The 24,920-nt window shown below is 40.4% G+C and overlaps 1 protein-coding gene across 1 annotated transcript in view; it reads left to right on the top strand.

Annotated features, from left to right (window-relative positions):
* The window catches only part of KLHL4 (kelch like family member 4), a 50,650-nt gene that overhangs the window by 6,387 nt on the left and 19,343 nt on the right, over positions 1–24,920 (top strand). The window contains exons 3-4 of the mRNA XM_061598742.1: positions 22,300–22,476; positions 23,553–23,689. Coding sequence (XP_061454726.1) covers positions 22,300–22,476; positions 23,553–23,689 — 314 coding nt within the window. The remainder of the gene's footprint in view (positions 1–22,299; positions 22,477–23,552; positions 23,690–24,920) is intronic.

Genomic DNA, 24,920 nt, shown 5'->3' with positions numbered 1-24,920 from the left:
GGCTGCTCTGGTGCTGCCACCCCAATGTCTCCCTCCTGTTATCCCTGCCACCCTCTCTCCCAGCTCATAAGTCCACAGGGACTTATGTTCATAGCTCAGTGGTAGAGCATCCGCTTTGCATGCAGAAGTTCCCAGGTTCTAACTCCAGGTAGGGGATTAGGAATGTCAACAGTCATTTGTGTTTTGCTGGAAAGCCACTGCCAGTCAGTGTAGACATTATGGTGCTAGATGGACCAATGGTCTGAACTGGAATACATCAACTTCCTATGTTTATATGTTCCAAGAAGATAGTGCGGGATGGGGCTCCTTTTCTTTCTTTCTTTCTTTCTTTCTTTCTTTCTTTCTTTCTTTCTTTCTTTCTTTCTTTCTTTCTTTCTTTCTTTCTTTCTTTCTTTCTTTCTTTCTTTCTTTCTTTCTTTCTTTCTTTCTTTCTTTCTTTCTGATAATTGGGCAGCTGGGTGCTCTACACGGTGGAACAGTGGCCAAGGCTCTGACGGTGCATGCCATTTTCATTTCCCCAGAATGCCTCTGGACCTATGTGCATCCTGGAGAAATGATGATGGCGGGCATGGCTGAAGTCTTGGCTAGTGCTTCGCTACCCATCGTACCAGGCTGCCAAAACCCTGCAAAAATGTTTAAAATGAGAGGGAAAATGGATGTTGTGATGACCAGTGTGGTCTAGTATGCCCATGCTGGGTGCTGATGGCGGGTGTGATTCCCATACACCACCAGTGCTGTCATCTGCCATTGATTCTGGTGGTCATTTGGGGACACCCAAAGCTGTGGGACCCTGAACCCATGCCCCAAAATGACCCTAATAGGATTACTGATGTTGCAGCAAAAAAGTCTTGTAGCACCTTAACTGTTAACCCATTTATTTTGACTTAAGGTTCTTCGACTAGATTCAACTTCATCCAATGCATGATGTGTTATCTTTACTTGGCATATATATGGGTGCAGGGGGGGGGGAGGGAGTTACCAGTGGGACCAAATGTCCCCAAATGCAAAAGGTATACTCTGTGACTATCTGCTTGACATTCAAATGCATGCAACATATGCACAACCTATCTGTACATTGTATACTTTTTGATTGGGCATTGTATTCCGTCGTGCTGTTAGGTTGTGTGGTTAGGTTGTGTGTTAAACGCTGTTGTTGTCAGTCTGAAGCCTCAAAGATGGGATGTGTGAGAAAACGAAAGGCATAACAGTATTTAACATTCCTGTGTCTAACAATTAAGGGTCATGGTGCAACACTTTTCATCTGCTGCTTTTTTCCCCTCCCTCATGATGACACATGTCTACTGTCTTTCATGGACTTTACCAAATGACACATAACAGGGATTGTGGACTCATCTAGTGGGAACCTTATTGAGTCACAACCTCTTTCTATCAAGGATTCGTGACTGTCAGGACTGACTGGGTGTTGCATTTTTCATGTCAAGGACTATGTTCTCATTACCATGGAACGTGGTGTTCTTGCCTCTAAAATGCGGAGTGTTTTAGCAAACATTTCTAGGTATATTTTTTTAAAATGAGTAGCCAACATTCTTGTATTTATTCCTTCTGTGCTATGGATCCAATGATAGCATGGGATGGAAGCATCTGCCAATTTTGGTTCTCTCTGGTTCTCATTCTTCCAGTCTTAAATTCAGCTTTCCACATTTCTACAGAAGTTTGTGAATTTTCTAAAAAAAAAAAAAAAATTCTCTTAGAAGCCTTTCAGCATTTTTGTGCAAATTTCTCCTAATAAACACATTTAAGTATCCAGTTTTGACTAATGTGCACATTTTTGCAAGCAATTTATCCTAATATAATGCATCTTTGTATGCCATTTTCACTAATATATTCATTTGTATGCACATTTCCCCTTAATATATGCATTTTGTAACCATTGGTTGGAGAACTGCACCACGAAATTCAGGTAAGTGTGAATATTAAAGGATCACTGTGTTTTGGTTCTCATATTGTTGTGGAATGGGTGATTTTGATAGATTTGGCTTTAAATGCGAACTGAATCGAATTTCTTCTCCATCACTAGTACAAGTGGAAGACAGTTCAATTTGTAGAAGGGGTGGAAGGATGTGTGTGTCTCTGATTTCCAAAATTCCCCATCACAGCTGTAGCCTGCCACATTGCACATTGCACTATATATTTCTGATAGCCCCCCCCCCCCAGGAGCAGCGTGCTAGGTGCTCGGGTTCCCTCAGGTGGGAAGGGTCATAGCTCAGTGGAAGAGCACATGCTTTGCATACAGACGACCCTAGGCTCATCCCTGGCATTTCCAGGTAGGGCTTGGAAACACTTTGGCATGGAACTCTGAAACGCCACTGCCAGTGAGTGAAGACAAAATTGAGCTAGATGAACCAATGGTATAAGGTGACTTCCTATTGTCCTAAGGAAACCCTATTGCATGACAGGAACTCTGCTTATCAGAATGCAAAGGCATCAGTGCTGGATCAGACCAAGGGTCCATCTGTTTCAGCATCCTGATGTCACAGGTGGCTTCCTGCTCACTTTCAGGAAGATCACAAGCAGGGCAACAAGACTATTCCCTCCCCCATACTGTTGCCCCCAAGAAATCGTGTTCATTGGCATTCTGCTTCTGTAAATGGAGACTCTTTTCTACTATCGTGGCTAATAAATAACCTTTGCTAGATCTCACAGGATGCAAGTGGATATCAGGGAAAGCCTGTGAAGATGATTCAGATCTGGTAAATGACTCTCATTGTCTCCAAAAGCCCATATTCTCAATTAGTGAACGCATTCTTAGAGTGTGGATCCTTAGATAACTAAAATGGCAACCCCCAGACCAAGAAGAAGGAATCAGGAGGGTTGGGTGAAAAAATATTGGGAGAAAAAACCCTAAGGGAGAAAAACTTCCCAAAGCAGCTCAGTGGGTGTGGAACGCTGACTAATTGTTGGAAATGTGGAAATGGAAAATGGAAGGGGAAGGGAGAATTGAATGGCGTCTCCAGAAAGAGGTCATGCCTGCCGGCCTGGGATCCTCAACAGCAACATTCTGTTGCAGAGACTGTTGTTGTTTACACTTTCCATGTATACACTTTAACACGGGTGGGAAATCTGTGGCCCTCCAGATGTTATCAGAGTACAGCTCCCAGCATCCCTGACCATTGACCATGCTGGCTGGGACTAACAGAAGTTGCAGTCAAACAACTTACAGAGGGCCACAAGTCCCCCACCTCTACTTTATAGGGGAATGATAAACAATAAGACAGATCCCTGTCTGGAGGAGCTTACAATCTAAATTTAGAGAGCAGAGGGCCTCTTAGTAACTTAGCACAATCAGGAGAAAGATTCTAGTATTTAAACATAACACCCCCACCCTTGGTTGTACAATCATTGTCATCTTGAGCATTTGTTGCTACTGATGTTGAAACTGTTTCCCCCATAGCTGGGCTGGAGGGTACAATTAGCCCCATCCACATAACTCCTGTATTCAGATTAGGACAACAGTGTAGGATCTTGCCTACAAGAAGTGGCCCCGAGGTCTCAAGCAGTGAGCATGAGTGACCTTGGCCAATTCTGATTTCGGGATGGAATTGATGAATCCCCATGCCTTTTCAGGCCATTGTGAGCCCATTGGAATTTTGCTGTCGGCAGAGCTAGACATTTAAGTTTCAAGTCACATCTGCACTTGCTATGCAGATGACATTGAACGGGACCACTAACTAGCAGCGTAAGCTTATTTCAAGCTTAGACAATAAGTTCCAATCAGCGTTGCCCAAATAAGGTCAGGTTCGGCTATACAGAAAATCATTAAGCTGCCTCTGAGTTGGCAGACTTTGGGTGTGAGACTGACAAGGTGAGATGCATGTGGCTTGCCTTAAAAAAAAAAAAAAGGTTGGACAGCTCTGGTAGTCTTAGCTTGTGCTTCAACTTCACCACCACTACCACCAAATCTGTAGTGTGTTATGAGTTTACCCCGAGCAAGAACAATAAATAATAAGTTAGAATAAACAATTAAAGCTGGGGTGAAAAACTCCCATCATTCCTGATATAGGCCCCATCTACACTATATTTTAAAAGCCGTACTGTGCCTCTGAGCATGTGGTGAGTGGTGGCAACACCTGCTATCTCCAAAGATGGAAAATTACATTTTTGTATGTTTGTTGGTGTTATTACTTTGCTTCTTTTCTGTGTTACTACTATTTCTACAGAGAATCTAACCTAGAAAGTTATATTTCTCTCATTATTCATCCTATAAATCTGTGTCCAATTTATTTTTATTAATTTCAAAGCCTTTTTATTGCTCGATGTCATATGATGGTGAAGACAGCCTTTTGTGTTTCAAACTGGAGGTTATGTTCCATTTAAGTGTAGTTAGTGAAGGTGCTGAGAGCTGCTAGGAGATGCCCTGTTCCCCTCACAGAGCTTCAGTCAGAGCAGCTGACTGTTAAACCACTTTGGCCACTGGAGCTCTGTCAGGGGAATAGGAGCCTCCTCTCAGCACCCTTCACAAACTACACTTCCCAGGTTTCTTTGAGGGAACCCATGCCTGCCTAAAGTGAAATAAAGGCCTGGTGTGGGTGTGGCCCCCTGATTAGGCAAGCCCAGCAGCTGTGAGTCTGGCTTTTAGAACACTAACAATTGGTTCTTACTGCGCATGCCCGGCCTTATCATTGAGTTCAATGCTAAATTTCTTAAATTATTTAAAAATCAGCCAAGCCCTTTTAATAACTTTTAAACTGCAGATGATGAAGGTCAGAGTATGGGGCAAGGTCAGTAATAGGATTACAGGTACTCTGTGAACATGGCTGATTTTTAATTAATTTCAACAAATTATGAGAACTCTGACAGAAAAAAGTCCAAAAGGGGTCTGGTTTTTTCTATTTTTACACTTTGAACTCTCGATTCTCTCAGACTGTTTCGTGTATTGCCATAACAATTTAGAGAGTTGTTAAGCAAGCGTTTCTGAGTTCAGGACTATCAGTTTTGTAAGGTTTTGTTTTGAAATGAGCTTATGGGAAGCATCAGAATGGCATGGGGGTATTTTCAATTTAACATTGCTGAATGTGAAAATTCCATGCTGACTATAGTATAGTATAGTATAATTAAGGGTGCTGAGAGCTGTTAGGTGACTTTTATTTCTCTTCACAGAGCTACAGTTCCCAGAGGTCCCTGAGAAGAGGGATTGATTGTTAAACCACTCTGGGAATTGTAAGTCTGTGGGGACAATCGGGGTCTTCTATCAGCACCTTTAACAAATAATAGTTCCCAGGATCTTTTGGGGGAAGCCATTTCTGTTTAAAGTGATACAATACTGCTTTAACTGTATAGTGCAGATGGAGCCTTGGCTGGGGCTGATGGGAGTTGAAGTTCATCAGCATCTGGAGATTCACTGCCACTGACCTAGAGTCTTGAAAAGGTCTCTTCCCTTTTGGTGATGCAAAACTCTCAGGAGAAAAAAGAGGTTTCTGATAATTAAACTATGCTCCTGCCATTACTGTCTTGGACTAGTGGAATTACTGAAAATCTGATCTTTCATTTTTGGTCAGATAGGCACAAAGATAAGGGACACAATAGAGGGGGAAAAGAAGTGGGAGGGGGATAGAGGATGTGGGCTGATGTGTCAACTAGGCAAGGTTTCAAATAGAGAACCAGAGAAAAGCAGTTGCAGTACTGGAGTAATAATGGCATTAAACAGAGCACTTCAGAAAGGCATTCCATATGCCATTAAAATTGTGCAAGGTACTCCTTCACACATACGTCACTCACTCTCAAGCTTTCGCATGGTTATGGATGGGAGGTGGCAAGATTCAACAGCAAGTATCACCTACACAGTTAAGTACAGATTTAAGGCAAAAATTGCAGGACAGTTTAAAGGCCCAAATGCAAACTCAGGCAATTCCTGCTGTCGGTAGTTGGCACAGATAGCCTTAGCTCTGTGCTGCAGTGTGAAGTAACACAAGAAATTGAGGTCTGTAAAGAAAAGTAAATAAATGAGAGGAAACATCTGATGTAGAAATCTTTATGTACAAGAGAAGAGAGCACTTCTGAAAACTTAAAAGATCTTAAATGTTATTTTAGGGACTGAAATATCTGTCTTCCATGGCAATTAAGACGAACCATCTTTCAAGCCCTTCATGTATTGAAAGGAATTGTGGGCGCGCACTTTATTATTATTATTATTATTATTATACAAATTCATAGACTCCTTCATGGCATAAACCCATTGAAGCAGTGTACAATATAAAAAACAGACCAACACAAGCCTTGAAAACAATATAATTCAACAAACTGTAAAACAACAACAGTAAAACCGTCCATACAAACACCAAAACCAAGACAATTTCATCAGATATGAAACTGTTCTTCCATAATTGACTGGGTGATCTGCATTTTTTTTTAAAAAATCCTCATGAAAATTCTCCACCGTTTTAGTGTGAATTTCTCCAAATAAACACATTTTTGTAGGCAGTTTTAACAAAGGTACTCATTTTTGCAAGCCATTTCTCATCATGTCATGCCTTTTTGGATGTTATTTTCACTCATGTATTAATTTTTATGCACACTTTCCCTTAATATATGCATTTTTGTAAATGTTGTTTAGTTGGCAAACTGCATCCCAAAATTCTAATAAATGTGAATTTGGAAGGATGTCTGTGTTTCGGTTCTCATATTGTGAATTTGATAATTCTGCTTGAAATGCGAACTGAATCGAAATTCTCACCCATCCCTAATGACTGGGCAAGAGGTCTCAGAAGGCAGACCTTTTCAGCTCTCCTGGGCAAAGGAAGAAAAATACTATATATATATTTAATGTTCAGACAGCTTATTGCCTCTTTCTTTTAGTTCTCCTGTGCCTAATATTAGCCTTTGCTCGTTTAAACCTTCTACTCTGCAAATCAGCTTTCCCATTTAATCACATTACACTCAGTAGGGGCATCATTTGGATAATAAATTATATATTATAGTTTCTCATTATAGACAGCAAAAATTGGCTGTAGCTGTTACCTAAGGGAGCAGCAAGAGCCAGCTAGCAGCATGGAAGTGGCCTTTAAGTAAAGATTATACACAATTCTGCAAAATGTAGAGGTAATAGGAAAAGTCATTTACACATCCATAACAGGCTTCTATTCTGCCTTTGATGCCAGGCGCACAGTAGGGATGAATTTGGGGACCTTTTGTGTTTGTGGCTCAATCCAAATAATTTGAAACAATGGCACAGCAGAGGATATGGGCTCGGAGCAGCTGCCAGTGATCCTGGCAAGGTGCTATAGCACTCTTCTCCATTCCAGAGCCGTCCAGATATTTTGGACTACAATTCCCATCAGGGTCAGCCAGCATGGCTGAGCTGGCTAGGGCCGATGGGAATTGTAGTCCAAAACATTTGAGGAAGACTGCATTACTTGAACAGCATCACTCTCTTTATCATGGGAAATAAAGAGAATGGAATGGTATATTTTGTTCTTCCCGATTATGGTCTGTAAATCTTTTGGAATAGCCATTTATTACCCTTGTGAAAAATGGCTTCTCAAAAAGGGTCTGTATGAAACGGTAATGTAATAACATACTTCAAGCAGTGTTTTGATAGTTTTCACAAAGAGGTGGGGTAATACAGCTATGGAATCAACAGTAAATTTCATCGCAGCAGTGTGTTCATGTTTAGGAGGACATAAAAAACGATTGTTCAGTTTACAGAAATGCAGTCTGAAAGCCCTTTACTTAGACCTAATGGACAATTAAAAGTTATTTTACGGCTGTATTGTTGACTTCCAAACTATTTATGAGGAGTTAGGAACAGACTATTAGTGGACTGTGTTTCATGTTTTTGACAGTTGTCCATGCTGTGTGCCACAAAGCCAAACCTGGTGTGCGGGCCACTTTCCCCATCAGCCCTCGGGCTTTACTGAGGATGGGGAAGAAATTCAATTCAGTTCACATTTAAAGCCAAACCTACCTAAGTTGCACTTTTCAAAACGCAGCCATTTTCAAAAATTCTAAATTCTCAGTATTTTGCAATGCAGTTCCCCAGTTAAGTAATGGATATAAAAATGCTTCTACGAATTCGAATTATGTATGAATTATGCAGAAAAAAGTAATATATTAGTGAAAAAAACATACAATAAACATACACATTAGGAAAAGTGCAAAAATAAAACTGCACACAAAATGTGTATATTAGGAGAAATTTACACTAAAACACTGATGAATTTTCATGAGGCCTTTTTTAAAAGTCAAAATAAAATCTCATACTGATACGGAAATGGGAAAAATCAAATTTAAGATTGGAAAAAATGAGAAGCAGAGAGAACCCACAATTGACAGTTAGCCCTCCTGGATCCAGCCAAAGGCACATGTAGTCCAGCAGTCTGTTTTCACAGCGGCCAGGCATATGCCTATAGGAAGCCCTCAAACAGCACCTCAGTGCAAGAGTGCTCTCCTCGCTTGTGATTGCCAGCTTCTTGCATCTAGAGGCATGCTGTCTCTGACAGTGGAGGGGGAACATAGCCATCATGCCTAGTAGCCATCGATAGTCTTCTCCTCCATGAATGTGCCTAATCCTCATTTGAAGCCATCCAAGCCTTCCCTTTCACTTCATGGGTGTCACCTTGTCAAAGTACTGATGTGCATCTCATTCAGAAACTCAGAGAGATCTCCAGCTCTCAGGGGACCATCTCCTAAGCATTTGATGAAGCATCAGTCAGCCACCCTGGACATCCTAACTAGCCAGCTGCTTAACAAAAGAAAAAAATGGTTGGACAATAGCCGCCATACCATTATCTGTAACATCTAAAGCAGGGATGGGGAACCTGTTGCCCTCCAGATGTTATTGGATTCCAACTCTCATCAGAATGAGCCAGCATGTCCAATGGCTGGGGATGATGGGAGCTGAAGTCCAATAACATCAGGAAGATGAAAGGTTCCTCATGCCTGATCTATGGTATCTGTTTTCCTTCATTCTCTTTGAATTCTTGATGTACCCCTCTGGAAGGAAAATGTTGGCCGTTCCATTGGCAAACCTTTGTTCAGTGCAACACATCATGACCCTAACACATTATGACTCTGCAAAACAAAATACTCCAAAGCTATTTGTTATGGGGCAAATGTGTGTGTGTGTTTGTACACAATTGTATCATCATAATGCACCTTTGACACCTGAGACATGTATTTTTAGGACACATTCGATTTTGGGATTTTAGGTTGTTTTTAAATTGCTTTTAATGTTATATTTTACAATTGCTGTAACCTGTCCTAAGCCCTGTGGGTGAAGGGCAGGTAATAAATGATCACCACCACCACCACCAAAAACATGTATGTGGGAAAGAGATGTTTGCCAGGGTGACCCATGAGCTTTGTGGCTAATCCTGACCTCCCAAACAAACATCTGTCTCAAGTCCACATTGGCACAGAATATCCATTCTTTCCATTTAGTCTCAAGTGTGCATCCATCTCCTGTTCTTTTAGCTCCAAAATTAAATCATGCTTAGTATGGATTCCTGACATCTTTGATTAGCATTTGGGTGCTCCTGTCCCCCTGTTCCTCTCCACTGTTCGGCTCTTAAGAGCTGTCAAGACCTATCAATTCTAATCAGAGTAGAAGCATCACCACATCTTTCAGAATTGGGCCCTACCCACTTACCGCAAGCTGATTTGCAAATCACTAGAATGCACAAAATCCTAACTGTGGGTCAACAACAATTATGAGACCTTCCATATGGTTAGAAGCTGATCCTTTGTAATACATTTTCAGCGCAGCTTTACTGGATTATGCCCAGAATCAGAAACAAGAATTCTACATGTTTTGTTACCTCCTGCTTTATTTATTTATTTCATTTCATTTATGAATCTCTTCCCACGAGACATCCTGAAGTGATTTACAATATAATAAAAACATATACACACGTTAAAGCAATTGCATATCTAAAAACAGCAGGTTGTATTCAACTGAGTCCTACGCAACATAGACCCATTGAAATTAATGAACTTGTTAGTCATGTCTATTAAGTTCAATAGGTCTACTCTGAGTAGGACTAGCACTGAATATCACCCAGTTAAAACAATTGCACATATAAAAAACAATTTTACACAAGTTTAAAGCACTGACAGCATCTATGTGAAATCAGTCTAAGGCTGTGAGCACACTAGTCGCCTACAGCAAAGCATTTCCATTGGCCACACCTGGAGGGGGAACTGGTTGATCTGACAATCACTTGCAAAATCTCTTTGAAGCTGAATTTTTAAAAAAATGCACTCAAGCTGCTCCCAGCAGGTTTTACAGGAAAAAGGGGCAGAGTTCGACTAGCGTTGTATGCCCCCGTTTTCAGAAAAGAGATGTGGAGATGCAATGGAACCGGCAGAACAGGGAGTGTCTCTCTACTCTAATACAGATAACAACTGGGCAGAGTTTGGAAAAGTTACTTTTTTGAACTACAACTCCCATCAGCCCCAGCCAGCATGGCCACTGGATTGGGCTGATGGGACTCGTAGTTCAAAAAAGTAACTTTTCCAGGCTCTGCAACTGGGGTAAAGATCTCAATTCAGAAAGAGGAATTTAACCTGAGCTGGGACTTAACCTGAGCTGAGTTCTTACATGGCTTAGCTGCAAAAGCTCTTTTCAGATCCCATGTGTGAGGCATGTATAGTAATTATTAAGAATGGAGTGTTTCACATGGAGAGTATTTATACCTTGGTTTCTGCCTTCACCCAGCTGAGGATTTGCTCCACACTGTGTTAAAAATCCCCCCTTGTCATCCCTCTTGAATATCTTTTTGTAGGTTTCTCACTCTCCTCCCCCTTGTTCCAGCTGACAGTCTTCTCCTCCTTACCCCCTCTATTTTTCCATCTTCCAACACCAAGTATAATCTTCTGCGTCATCAGGACAACAGTGTGAAAGGTATCTTCAGGACAGCAACTCGCTTCCCCAATGACGCCGTTTCTACGGAAACGGACGTTTCTAATTATGGTGGGCCTTTCTGACAGCTTATGCATAACTGCACACCGCTTTAGAGGGGAGCGTCATGCCACACACACTCTTGGCGTCTGTTAACTGAACCTCCTCTGGCTTCCAGGTGCTAAATTATTGGCATCTGCAATTGTATTCTCTGGCTTTTTTGGTAGAAAGGTTTCATTCAGTTGGGCAGGTGGAGAAACTGTGCAAGCTGATTCAGTCGCCTATCCAGTGTTGCCCCTGACTTTTGGCCACCCACAAGGCTGGATAGGACCCCCCAGCAGAGGGTGTGCAGGTGGATTCCTCCATACTAGCTGGCTTCATGCCTGCTTGCCCTTCTGCCCTCATCCCCAGCCGTGGGCTCACCTGGTATCAGTGGCTGAGTCTGAAAAGCCACCTATGGAGGGTGAAATTCTATTCAGTTTTCATTTAAGGATGAATCTACCTAAGCTGCACTTTCTGAAACAATATGTGAACTGAAACCCAGCCATCCTTCCAAATTTGCACTTCTCTGAATTTTTGCAATGCCGCTCTCCACCCAAGCAACGTATACAAAAAGGGAAACAAAGGGAAAGTGTGCATAAAAATGCACATATTGGTGAAAATAATACAAAATGCATTATATTAGGGAAAACTGCTTTGCAAAAATGGGTGTATTAAGCAAAAGTGCATACAAAAATGTGTATATTATGAGAAATTCACAGCAATATGCTAAATTTTGAAGAGGACCTTTTTATTATTTTAAAAATGCAAACTGATGTGGAAATGTGAACAGAACTTAAGGTTGGAAAAATGAGATACTAAGAGAAACCAACACTGACTACTGAGCTATCACTATAATTTCCCTGCTATGCTGCAAAGGGATGTCACCTCAGTCATTCTAGGGTACAGATGGGAAATTAGTTCATTCACATTTTAATGTGCACCTACCTAATTCATACTTTCCAAACCAAAATGCAAACTGAAATACAGTTATTTTTAGAAATGTGGACTTCTGTGAATTTTGTGACACAGTTTTCCATCCAAAGATTGTGGGCACAAAAAGCATGTATTGGGGAAAAGCGTTCATAGGAATTTGTATATAAATGAAAAACAATGTACAAAATGCATTATATCAGGGTGCATTGCCTGCAAAAATGTGTATATTAGGGGAAAATGTATAAAAATGCATATAATTTTTCATATGGACTTTTTTTAAAAAAAGACCTCACAAACTGATGTAGAAGTGGGTAAATTTAAGTTAAGATTAAAAAAAAGAGGAACTGAGAGAAATGAAAATGGAAAGATCCATCCATATTTTATTTATTTATTTATTTATTATTTGATTTATATCCCACCCTTTCTCCCAGCAGGAGCCCAGAGCAGCAAACCAAAGCGCTAAAAACACTTTAAGACATCATAAAAACAGACCTTAAAATACATTAAAACAAAACGTTAAAAACATTTTTTTCAAAAAAAGCTTTAAAACATCTTTTAAATAAAGGGTTTAAAACATATTGTTAAAAAAACATATTAAAAAGCAATTCCAACACAGATGTATTCTGGGGAATTGTGGGAAAATCAAAACAATGGGCAACTTCCCAGCTGCAACTGCCATAAGCCGGTGACCAAGGGAATGGTTAAGTGGATGGACCAAATGGCAACAGTGGTGGGCCATGCCATGGCACTTAGGACCTGGCAGTTGTCCAAGAATGTAAGGTGCTGCCACTGGCATTGGCCACCCATTTTTGAGAGTGATTAATTCAAAATGAGCAGGTACAAAGAGGAACAATGCAGACACCCAAACGATTTATAAGCAGAGCTTAAAAATTGATTAAATAATTTAATCACTAGATTAATCAACTAAAGTTTTAGTTGATTAATCTGTCGAGGCACATTTTCATCAGTGCATTGTGAGTGAAAAGCAGCCTTGCTTATTTCTCTTAGGTTATTTTGGTTCTAGTATATCACTGTGATAGGTAATGAAAAATAAGATGTTAACAGCAACCTTTCTAATAATTATTGGTAGCTTTTATATATGAGAAAATTTATAAAAAGAAGTTTTTTCTCTCCTCCCTCTCCCAAAATACTAAATAGGCCCAGGCACATCAGCATGTTAGCATGCTGGGCAGGCATGCCTGCCAACACCCAAGAACTGGGCATGTTTAGCCTGGAGAAGAGAAGACTGTGGGGAGATATGATAGCACTCTTCAAGTACATGAAAGGTTCTCACATAGAGGAGGGCCGGAATCTCTTCTCGATTGTCCCAGAGTGCAGGACACGGAATAATGGGCTCAAGTTACAGGAAGCCAGATTTTGACTGGACATCAGGAAAAACTTCCTAACTGTTAGAGTCATATGACAATGGAATCAATTACCTAGAGAGGTAGTGGGCTTTCCGACACTGGAGGCATTCAAGAGGCAGCTGGACAGCCATCTGTCGGGAATGCTTTGATTTGGATTCCTGCATTGTGCAGGGAGTTGGACTTGATGGCCTTATAGGCCCCTTCCAACTCTACTATTCTATGATTCTATAAGATGGCGGTGTGTGTGTGTTAATGCCCCATTGTCATCTGGGGTGATGGCAAGCATGTGCATGCAGCATGCTGAAGCAGTGATGCAGTGACATGGGAAGTGGTGTGGCCAGCCTGCACTGGTAGTGGAGGTGGGGTATTGCCTGCCAGGGTGGCTTCTGTTCCACAATCCATGCCAACATCAGGTTGCGGGACACACACTCTGGGGATCATGAAGCAGGAGCTACACCTGCCCAGCCCCAGCAGCAGAGGTTCCTTTCTGCCACAGGGGCCCTCAGCCAGTGCCCAACCTGTCCGCCTGCTGGTGCCGGGCCCGCATAAAGGATAGATCTATTAATGGCTACAACTAAAGATGGCTATATAGAACCTTCTAATTCAGAAACAGTATGCCACTATATACCAGTTGCTCAGAGAATAAACAATGTGAAACGGCAATTGAGTTCAAGCCCTTCTTGTGGACTTCCCAAAGGCATCTTGTTGACCACTGTGGGAAAGGATTTTTCTGAGCTTTCTGAACTGGAAAAGAAACACACAAGAATCAAATTTGAAAAATCATTTCCCTAATGCAGACTTGTCACTCTTCTGGTCCTCATCATATTATCTGTCTGGGAAGTCATTTTATTTCAATCATTCATACCTAAGTCAAATGTTAAAATGTAGGAGCAATTTCAAAATAAATAAGATTAATTGCAAAAGCAATTATTATAGAGCAGCTGAGTGAACCATTACTGAATCTAGCATAATTAGACTAGCTGTGCATGACTACTTGCAAATAAATTAGGTCCATTGGCGCCAGCTCCTTTCTTCAGGATTTGTTCAGTGGGTCCCCAGTTACCATAATTCTTCTGCATTGTGTAGCCTTTGGACTTGGACAACTAATCAAGCCATAATTGGCTATTTACCTGACAAGCTGAAGAGATTAGTATTGCAGAGCAAGGCTCACACTTTAATTTATTATCACATACACAAAGGCGCATCTTCTGGAAGGTTTGGGAGCATAATGAGAGTATTATTTATTAGGCCACAGTTGCCAAATGGTTTCAAATGCTTCATAAGGGTATGAATATGAGAAGGTATTCCCAAGAATATGGAGGAGAGTGTATAAAGTTTAAACCAGGCCTTTTAAGTATTTTTGTAAAGCCTGCCTGCTGATGTTGTTACTGATGTTTTATGCTGCTTGATTTCATAGGATCATAGAATAGTAGAGTTGGAAGGGGCCTATAAGGCCATCAAGTCCAACCCCCTGCTCAATGCAGGAATCCAAATCAGAACATTCCCGACAGATGGCTGTCCAGCTGCCTCTTGAATGCCTCCAGTGTCGGAGAGCCCACTACCTCTCTAGGTAATTGATTCCATTGTCATATGGCTCTAACAGTTAGGAATTTGATATTATTGTGGGCGGTATTTATTTTAAGATGATGTACACTGGCCAGGGATCAGTGGCAAATGTGTCAAAATTCTCAATAAATGAATGGCTAGATAAACAAACAATATAAACAGAAACCATAACAGCAGTATATGAGTCTCCAGCAGTGAACTTTTAGTGAGAAGGTTCAACTGAATAGGAAGCTGCCATATTCCAGATCAGGCCATTATACTGTCTACACCGCGGATGGGAAACCTTATGCTGAGGAGTGGGTAGGGTGAATAGGGCCCTCCAAGCCTCTCTGTCTGGGACTCTTCTCAGGCAACACTCCCTTCCCATTCATGCCCCCTCTGCCAAAGGCAGCCCTTCACCAGCCTTTCTTTGCATTCCCCATGAGTGTTTTTGCCTGGCTTCAATGTGTCCTTGAACTCCAGTAATGCCCCTTCCTTGCTTGGATGGAGGATAGAGAGGGGCGTGTGAATGTGTGTAGAAGCTGGTCTATTTCACAAAGATAAAATGCCAGTTTTTCCTTTGTCCACTTTGCCTCTGACCCCGCTGGCCACTGGCATGTGGCCCCCTGGAAGATGACCGAGATGTAAAAGAAGCCCTTGGGCTGAAAAAGTTTTCCCATTCCTTAGCTACCCTGGTTGGCAGCAGTTCTCTGGGGCTTCAAGCAGGGATGTTCCTAGCCCTTCATGGCATTGCTGGGGATTGAACCTGGGACCTGAAGCTTTGCCACCGAGCCATGGTCCTTCTCAGTGCTTGATGCTGGAGAAGTTTAATCTTTCTGAACTCCTATATGAAATGAAGTGATTTGCACCGCTCAGATGAATGTGCAAATTGGAACTTGGGATACAGGCTTTTTACATGTGCTTACTCGAAAATTGCAAATTTGTCAGCTTTCCTTTTTCTCAGTTTCTAATTTTTCTTTTTTTTTTTTTCAATAATTTTTATTCAAATTTTCATAAAACATACAAGACAAAATCATAAAACATTCAAAGACAAAAAACAAAATCAAAAATAGTTAAACAAAAAGAAAAAAAGAAAAAAAAACAAAAATAAAAAATAAAGAGTAAAATATTGACTTCCCATTTGTCAAAGATCAAATCAGTTATAAGTCTATAATATATAGCAATCCTGTCTCTTAAGTCATATTATAAAATCACTTTCCTCCAGTAGTTATCTTACTTAATCATCAAATCTCATAAACATTACTTTATTCTTTCCACAAAAAGTCAAAGAGAGATTTCAATTCTTTAAGAAATATATCTATCAATTTTTTTTTTCCAGATAAGCATATCGATTAATCCATCTCATTACTAATTATGATAATCTTATTGTCATAACCATAGTCAAAATAAACATTTCAATTAATCCATCACATCAGAATCTGTTAGGTTCAGTAATTTCAGTAGCCATTGTTCTATTATCTCTATTAGTTCCATTTTCCATCTTCCATCTTCAGTAGTCTTGTTAAGTCCAGTAATTTCAATATCCAATCTTCCATTATCAGTATTCCATAATAATCTTGCTGTCAAAGCCATAGTCATATAGTAAGAGTCTGATGGGAATTACCTCTATCCCAAATATTTTCTTGCCATCCATTCTGAATAGGTTGCTGAAATACTGCTGTAAAATCATATCTCTGTTCTTTTTTTCAAAATACACTGGGTCATCTCTTAAAAGTTTTTCCATTGTCACATGGCTGCAGTTAATTCCATAGATTTTCTCTATATTGGGCTCCATCACATCATTCCAGTCCAGAAGATAATCCATGCCATTGATAACTTTATCTCTAGAATCTTCATTAATTTCTTCAGAGATAACATTGAGTTCCAAACAATAGATTTTATTTCTAAAGTCCATAGACTCCAAATCTTGTTCCTGTTCCACATTTGTTCCAATCTCCGGGATCTCCTCTCTCACAGGGACCCCTATTCCAGTCTCCAGGGTCTCCTCTGTCACAGGGACCCCTGTTCCAATCTCCGGGGTCACCTCTCTCACAGGGACCCCTTCCAGGGTCACCTCTCTCACAGGGACCCTTATATCTTTAATCTCCTGCTTCATTTTACTCAATTCAATTTTCGTTATCTCAATCTCATCCATTATTTTCTGAAACATAGTTATTTCCAGATTCTCAGCCACTTTCTTAATTGCCATTTTAAAAGAAAAATATAGGAAAACCACTTCTTATTTCAGCAACAATTGGGTTAATACTCCAAACTTGGTGACATCACAGTATAAACAGAGCAGACAGCCTTATCTCTCCAATAGTTAAGTAAACAAAATGCAGTTCCCAGGATCGAAACAATTAATGGCAATCGTCAAGAAACAGATTCGTCAAAATAAAATAGACCAAAAAGAGAGTAGTCTCAAAACAGTATAATATTTTTCAAAATAAAAATCTGGAATAGAAATCCCTCTTCTGTGTGTATCTTTAGAATGCAAATCCAGGACAGCTTTTTGCAACAAAAACAGAGATAAGCTATTAATTAGTGCGTAGCAGAGAGAAGTTACGGCTCCCCAGTGAAATGTCAAAAACCGATCAATCTGGCAAATCTCTTTTAAACAGCAACAATTTAAGTCAAGTAAAAGAAAAATATAGAAAGAAGGGTGCTTGCCTGTTAATGCGTTCTCTCTTAGAAGATAAGATGAACGTTCGCTTTAACAGATAGAGCTTGCTGTTGAAAATCCGTCCCACCTTCGTCGGCTGGACCTCGTCCCATAAATTAATGAGATCTGGTCGTCCCAACAAAAATAGGCTTTGAGGTTAATCTCTTCGTTTCTCCCTACCCGGGAGAAGTTTAATCAGTCAAAAAAAAAAGAAAAAACTGACTGATATATCTGAATAAGCTTCTTTTGAGGCAGGAGCCCGTCTCAAAAGCAGGCACAGGCTAAGTCACCCTTCCCGGAAGTCGAACACACAAACTTCTCTCAGTTTCTAATTTTTCAGCCATAAGTTCAGATTTCCACATCAGTCTTCATTTTTAAAAAAAAAAAAAACTCCTCATGAAAATTCATCAGCATCAGTGTCAATTTCTCCCAATATAATCATTGTTGTGTTTTAATATATTTTAAAGTCTGTTTTTATGATGTTTTAATGTGGTTTTTGTTTGCCGCTCTGGGTGCCTACTGGGAGAAAGGGTGGGATATAAATAAATAAATAAATAAACAACCTTTTTCTATGCAATTTTGTCTAATATAGACATTTTGGGAAAGTATTTTCCCCTAGTATAATGCATTTTTGTGTGTTCCTTTAACAAATGTGTGCATTTTTAATTAATGCTTTACCCCAGTGTTTGCATTTTTGTGCATTGTGTCTTGGCTGGGGAACTGCATTGCAAAATTAGGAGATGTGGGAATGTCAAAGGATTGCTGTGTTGTGGTTCCCACAATGTTTCAGAAAGTGCAGTTAGGTAGGTTCACTGTTAAATGTAAACTGAATTTCTGCCCCATCCTTCATTTTAACAGATATGAGTTTTAATGTATCTTCCATTCTGAGTATTTGATGGCTGTTTTATCCTTGGGTTTTAGTGGTAGCTAAAGAACTATGTATTGTAAAGCAGCTTGTTCTGCAGGTCTCTTGATATTCTTCCTGCTTCATAAATACAGACGAGTTCCCTGTTTTCTGAACCACATAAACCCTCAACAAGAGAGGTGGGAGCAGCAAAATGACTCGTTTTAATCCCAAACTCATAAAAACAACCCAGTGATGATAAATGAAAATGATTCTTCAGGCCTAATGTCATAAAAGTTTCCATTAATGTTACATGAGTTTTCCATTATATTAGAGACACATCAATATCCCCCGCAGAGGACATTTTCACAAACATCAGAAATGTGTTGCTTTGCCTGCCCCCTTCAAAAAGGGAAATGTGGTCAGTTCCTATCAGGTGATAAAATTCACCGAGGCACTATTGTTGTTTTAATGTTTGTACCCTGTTTTCACAAAATTGCCACTGTAATTGTATTTTAATAATCTTGCTGTATTCATAATCAGGGTGATGGGCAGAGCAATCCTACGGGGCAGGGGAGAAACTGAGGCAAAGAGACTACCTCTTCTTGTGCCCTGCCAACTTGTGCCAGCAGGGCAAAAGGGTCATGTGTGTGTGTGTGCTGTGTTATAGGGATGGGGGAAAATTTGATTCAGTTCACATTTAAAGGTAGACTTATCTAATTCACACTTTCCGAAACATTATGTGAATTGAAGCACAGCCATCCTTTGAAGTTTACACTTCTCTGAAATTTGCAGTGCAGTTCTTCAGCCACTTCATGTGTACCAAAATGCATATACTAGGGTAAAGTGTGCATAAAAATGTATATCTTCATCAAAATAGCAAACAAAAATGTATTCTATTAGGGAACATTGCTTTGTAATAAGGTGTATATTAGGTAAAATTGTATACAAACATTTGTAATTTAGGAGAAATTCACATTAAAATGCTGATGAATTTTCATGAGGCCTTTTTTTTTAAATGGCAAACTAATCTAGGAATTTGAAGAAGTGAACTTATGACTGGAAAAAAAATAGAAACTGAGAGAAAGACAGATTTGCCTGTCCCTATCTGAGAGAAAGTATCTGGCCTAAGGTCAGCTTCAAACTCTGGTCTTCCAGGTTCTAGTCCGACACTGAATGGGGAGTTGCGTGCCTTTTTATTTGGCCTTTTATGACCATTTTATTTTCTTTGGCCTTTTATGACCATTCGCCATATGAAAAACTTTTCCTTCCCATTGCTCACAACTCAGTTCCATCACATTCAGGATAATGTCTGTGGCAGGAAGCTTTCTCTAGGTGTGGAAGCTCCCCTTGCAATTTACAGCCCTTGCTAAATTAGGTTGTAAATTGCATGGGCACTTAAACTGCAGAGAAGGCCTCCTGTTGCAGATGTTATCCTGAGCAAGATGACAGCAAAAGTGGGGACAGGAGCAGCAGCATGACTTTTGGGGGGGGAAAGCAAGTATAAATGCACAGCCCCAAGCTGTCTCAACAACAATTATAACAATCAACAAGTAAGCCACATAGTGGGGCCAGAAGAAACATAGCAAACTGCCTTATACGAAGTCAGACCATTGGTCCACCTAGTTTAATATTGTCTGCACAGTTTGGCAGCCGCTCTGCAGGGTTTCAGACAGGGCCTCTTTCCCAACCCGAACTGGAGATGTCAGAGACTGAACCTGGGACCTTCTGCATGCAAAGCAGGTGGTGTGACACTAAATTATAGTCCTTCCCCTAAAAATGAACTAAGATTCCAGTTCTCTTGTTTCCGAATTAAGGAATGTTATATCTAGAAACTACTTTATGCTGAGTCGGGTCATAGGTCCATCTAGCTAAGTACTGTTGACGGTGACTGACATTCACAGTACTATCTGGAGATGCTGGGGATTGAACTTGGACCTTCTGCATGCAAAACAGCTGCTCTGCCACTGAGCTGCAGCCATTTCCAACCAGGAGAATGAAGTGGCTGGGTAAAGCAAGCCAATAATCATGCTGCAAAGGTTATGCTACAAGACAGAGCTTAGCAAGGCTGCTGTGCAGACTCTTCACAAGGAACCTGCCAGCTGGAATGGGATCTTTATTTCTTCTCCATTGATTGGAAACAATCGCACCAACAGGATTAAAGAGGCCAACCCTCCAGGACATTTCCGTTCTCTGCAGTAATTCTGGCACTAGCACCTTGTTGTCTTCTGCCCAAAACACAACGCCAGCAATCTGTAGTGCTATTTACCTAATAGTTCCAATTTTTGAGTGCCGTCTTCTGTCTCTATCTTCTAATGCAGCGGTCAAGTCGGCGGCTCCATTTGAAATGTATGGGCATTCTGTGGCATATAATGAGTTTCCTGTCAAAAACTCAGTTAGGGGCTGGCACCGGGCATAACTCATTTTGACAGAAAATAGGAAAGAGAGAGGAAGAGGGAGTCGCACATTCTCAAACCAGCTAGAGCAAATCCTTCAGGCTGTGGACAGATGATGATTTCTGTACTGTACTTTGAGTGATTCTCTCCCCCCTTACCCCATACCGCTATTGTAGCACTTGCCCTGATCCAGCATCAGTAAATTGGTAACTGTACAAACTTAACTGGTGAGGCCTGTCAGAAAAGCCTATTTGGTCCAGTCAATTTAACCACAGCCATGCCTACTCTGGTACAAGTTAAGGGGGGAGTGAAATTGATTAGACCGGTCAGAAGCAGCTTCTGGTATAGTCAATTCCACATCAAAAGAGAAAGTCCCCCCCCAAATATATTTTGAATGTGGGCTTCCCATTGGCCTCAAGTTGGCCTCTGTGGGAAGAGAATGCTGGACTTAATGGCCTTTGGTCTGATCCTGTGTCTTACAGAAAGTTAGAGTATGTGGTCATTACAATTACAATTTATGCAAAAAAATTTAAAACAAATTTAAAAAAAAGTTTTTTAATACATGCAATAACAAACACTAAATTCATACATATAAAGTTTTTAAAGAGACAGGAAGAGTATCTCCTGAATCAAAAGTGCCTAAGTCTTTAGTCCATACTCATGAATAAATACATACATTGCTGCTATAGTGCTTTTTATATAAACTGCTCGTACTCTTGCTTGTAGGCTTTAAATCTGTATCTCAATGGAGCAAGATGCGTATATTATGGCCAGACGTGTTTTGACTTGTGTGTCTTTTTCAATGGCCTTTCAAGCACATACTATACAGGATAAAAATGTACATTGTATATTCATAGCGCTTCAATTTATATGACTGGTTTGATTAAAAATTATTACCTACAATTTCTTAAGGGATAGTGGAAAACACTTAACAGATTTTCACTTGGATGAAAAGTAATAGGTGCAGGATAGATGCATTTCCATTAGTTCTGTATCCAAAATAAATTACAATTAATTTTCAATACGGGAATAGATCTTTTCATTCCCATTAATAATTATTTCTTAAATTGCTTACCATTTTTTATCCAGTTCCTCTGGACAGTTTTTATCAGCAGCATTCATATATTTCTATCCTGTTGAAACCTGGGACTTTATGGTAAAGAAAGTATGAAACACAAAAGGAAAATGGTGAGGGAGGGAGGGAGGGGGGAGGAGAGAAGCAAACTCAGGTGCACGTTCTTAGTTGCAAGCATGATACTTTTAAAAATGAGTTGGCAGTTTGAAATTAATCCTATACACAAATGAAAATAAGTTCTCATGATCAGCAGGGTGGTATCAGTTCAAGGAGAGGAGGAGTCAAATGTGGCTAGGCTCTCACCTTCACGGATGGAGTGGCCCTGCATCCCTTCTCTTCCCTCCTCTGCTTTTATTTGTTTAACCCCGGTGAATAATTTTGTATGCGTTTATGTTAACTGTGAAATGTTATTCATAAGAATGAAATATCATTTGGCAGAAATAAAAGCAAACATATTAGTTCTAGGTGGGTTTAATTAATTTGCTTTCCTCCCCCCCACCCAGACTCTTTGGTTGCACAGCAATTTCCTTAGGCCAGTTATTACTACCACCTAACAGTGACCTCATTTTATTTGCAACAGGCTATCAATAAGCAGCTGTTCCTCTCCTGCAGGAGGGAACGTCAACAGATCTGATGAATGCTTCCATTCCACAAACCACGCAAAGCAGACATTCCGCAAGATGGAGAACTATCTCCACCAGAAGCAACTCTGTGACGTTCTTCTAATTGCTGGAGAGCACAAGATCCCTGCTCACAGGTAAACCTTTTGACCTGTTACAGATCCTCTCTGCCTTTCCTTTGGAAACAGATGAACAAAGGAGGCCAAATTGTGGGAGTGAAGCATTCCTTCTCTAACATTAAGGTCCAGTGGCTGTCACTGATATCCTTGTAACTTCAGGGCTAGATTACTACGGTGTCCTCTATCATTAGTTGTGTGCAGTGGCGGCTAGTGGCTCCGTGTCAGTGGGCCAGTGGAATCTGCTTGGGTTGGATTCTGAACTTTCAAGGAGCTGTCCAAGGTGCTGAAGCGCTTCTGTAGTATCACAGTATGCACAGAACTCTGCCTGCTACCATTGAGCCATGAACTTGCTTGTGTGAAGAGGCCTGGGTGTTCTCTAGAGGTGGAGCAACAACAACAAAAGAAACTAACCTACTGTACAAAAGTAGAAATTACATTCAATTCTCTGTTCACTTTTGTGTCTGGGATCTGCCACCGCTACGATGTGGTCCCTGGGAGGTTACTGAGAACAGAATGCAGCCCTTGGGCCGAAAAGGTTCCAAAATCCTGTCATAACCCTGCTTTGATCATCTCCAGGTGATGATCTGAGGGCACATGCCACCACCATGCTGAAGCAAAGTATGTCTGGGTCTGATCAGTGCCTGGATAGGAGACCACCTGGGAATGGCAAGGATGCTGCCTTAGGTTTCTATGATGAAAAAAAGTGGGGTATAAATGTAAGAAATAAATACATTTGCCTTCACTACTCACAACAGGAAGATTTTTGACTGCAATCCTCTAAGCACTTACCTAGGAGTAAGTTCAGCTGAAAACAATGAGACATCTGAAAATATTAAGCCAGCAAACGGGGTGGGGATTTCATTTTGCCAGTGAATCAAGCAGCTCTCTGAGAGAATATTAAATTATGTGATTGCTTTTTTTCTCTTGAATGCACAGACGAGTAACATTCTAGTCGTAGGCCAAAGAGATGTTATTCCATGTGCACATGATGCATTGGTTAAAACAAGCCAGGCAAAAGCGCAATGATGAAAGCTGGCGTGTCGGTCAAGATTAGGAGTGGATGGAAATGCTTACAAAGCATCTTCTCTTCCCAGGCTGGTTCTGAGTGCTGTGTCTGACTATTTTGCTGCGATGTTTACCAACGATGTCCGCGAAGCAAAACAGGAGGAAATAAAAATGGAAGGGGTGGATCCCGATGCGCTGAAAGACCTCGTGCACTATGCCTACACTGGTAAACTCTCAGGCTGCGTACGCACTTACCCATTTGTAGTTTTTCATGATATGGAATCATTCACGCTTCTCTGCTGTGTTCAATCTAGTTTGTAGATCCTGCAGATAGATGAATAGATAGATGTGGTTACTTGATATCATGTCTGAAAACTCTCCGTTTGCGATCTTGGCATATATCCACCCACAACGTCATTGGGCAGTTGTAGATATGCCCCTCGTTGCAGGACTGCCTGCATCTGTTTTCAAATGGACACACTGTGGGGAAATGCAGGCTCAATCTGCAATAGGGATGGAGCGGAGATTTGATTCTGTTCACATTTAAAGCTGAATTTATCAAACCCACACTTTCTGGAACAACTTGAGAACTGAAACACAGCCATCCTTAAAAATTCACACTTATCCAAATTTTGTGATGCCTTTCTCCAATTAAGCAATATTTGCAAAAATGTGTATACTGTACATGGGGAATGTATACATAAAAATGAATATATTAGTGAAAATAGCACACAAATATGCATTACATTAGGAGAAATTGCTTGCAAAAATGTGTACATTAGTCAAAACTGCATACAAAAATGTGTTTAGTAGCGTACATTCTCACTAAAATGCAGGAAAATTTACATGAAGACTTTTTATTTAAAAAAATTGCAAATTGCAATTTTTTTTTTTTTGTACACCGCCCAGAGAGCCACTCGCTATGGGCGGTTTAAAAATGAAACAAATAAATAAATAAATAAATTGCTGCAGAAATGTGGAGAACCGAATTTAAGATTGGAAAAATGAGAAACAAAGAGAACTGAAACTTACAGATCCTTCCATCCCTAATCTGCAATGATCTTTTATTTTCAGAAGGAAACCTGTTTTTCAAGAAGTGCTTTTCAGGGGCAAAAAAATATGCAATACGTCAATTTTGTGTGTGAACTAGGGAGAAAAACACACACATAAGAACTCAGTCTCCATTGATTCTAGAATAGAATGCTTTGTACACAGCCTTAGTCAACTTCCTTATGCACTATGAGTCCCAGTTTGGATCATGGCAGTGGAGCTGACCATTCACTTCTGCTATGTTTTTGTGTATGTGAGAGATATACAGGTACAAATCTGAAGGAGATGAAATCCAGAGCCAAACTATGTATACATCTCTCTCTCTCTCTCTCTCTCTCTCTCTCAAACTCTTAACAGCAGGGGTTGGGGATTTAAATCAGAACCATGGTCTGCAGGAAGATGGTGTT

Source organism: Rhineura floridana, chromosome 16 (assembly GCF_030035675.1).
Source record: "Rhineura floridana isolate rRhiFlo1 chromosome 16, rRhiFlo1.hap2, whole genome shotgun sequence".
Taxonomy (NCBI): Eukaryota; Metazoa; Chordata; class Lepidosauria; order Squamata; family Rhineuridae; genus Rhineura; species Rhineura floridana.
Note: the sequence above shows the minus strand (reverse complement) of the source record. Positions and strands in the feature narration are given on the sequence as shown.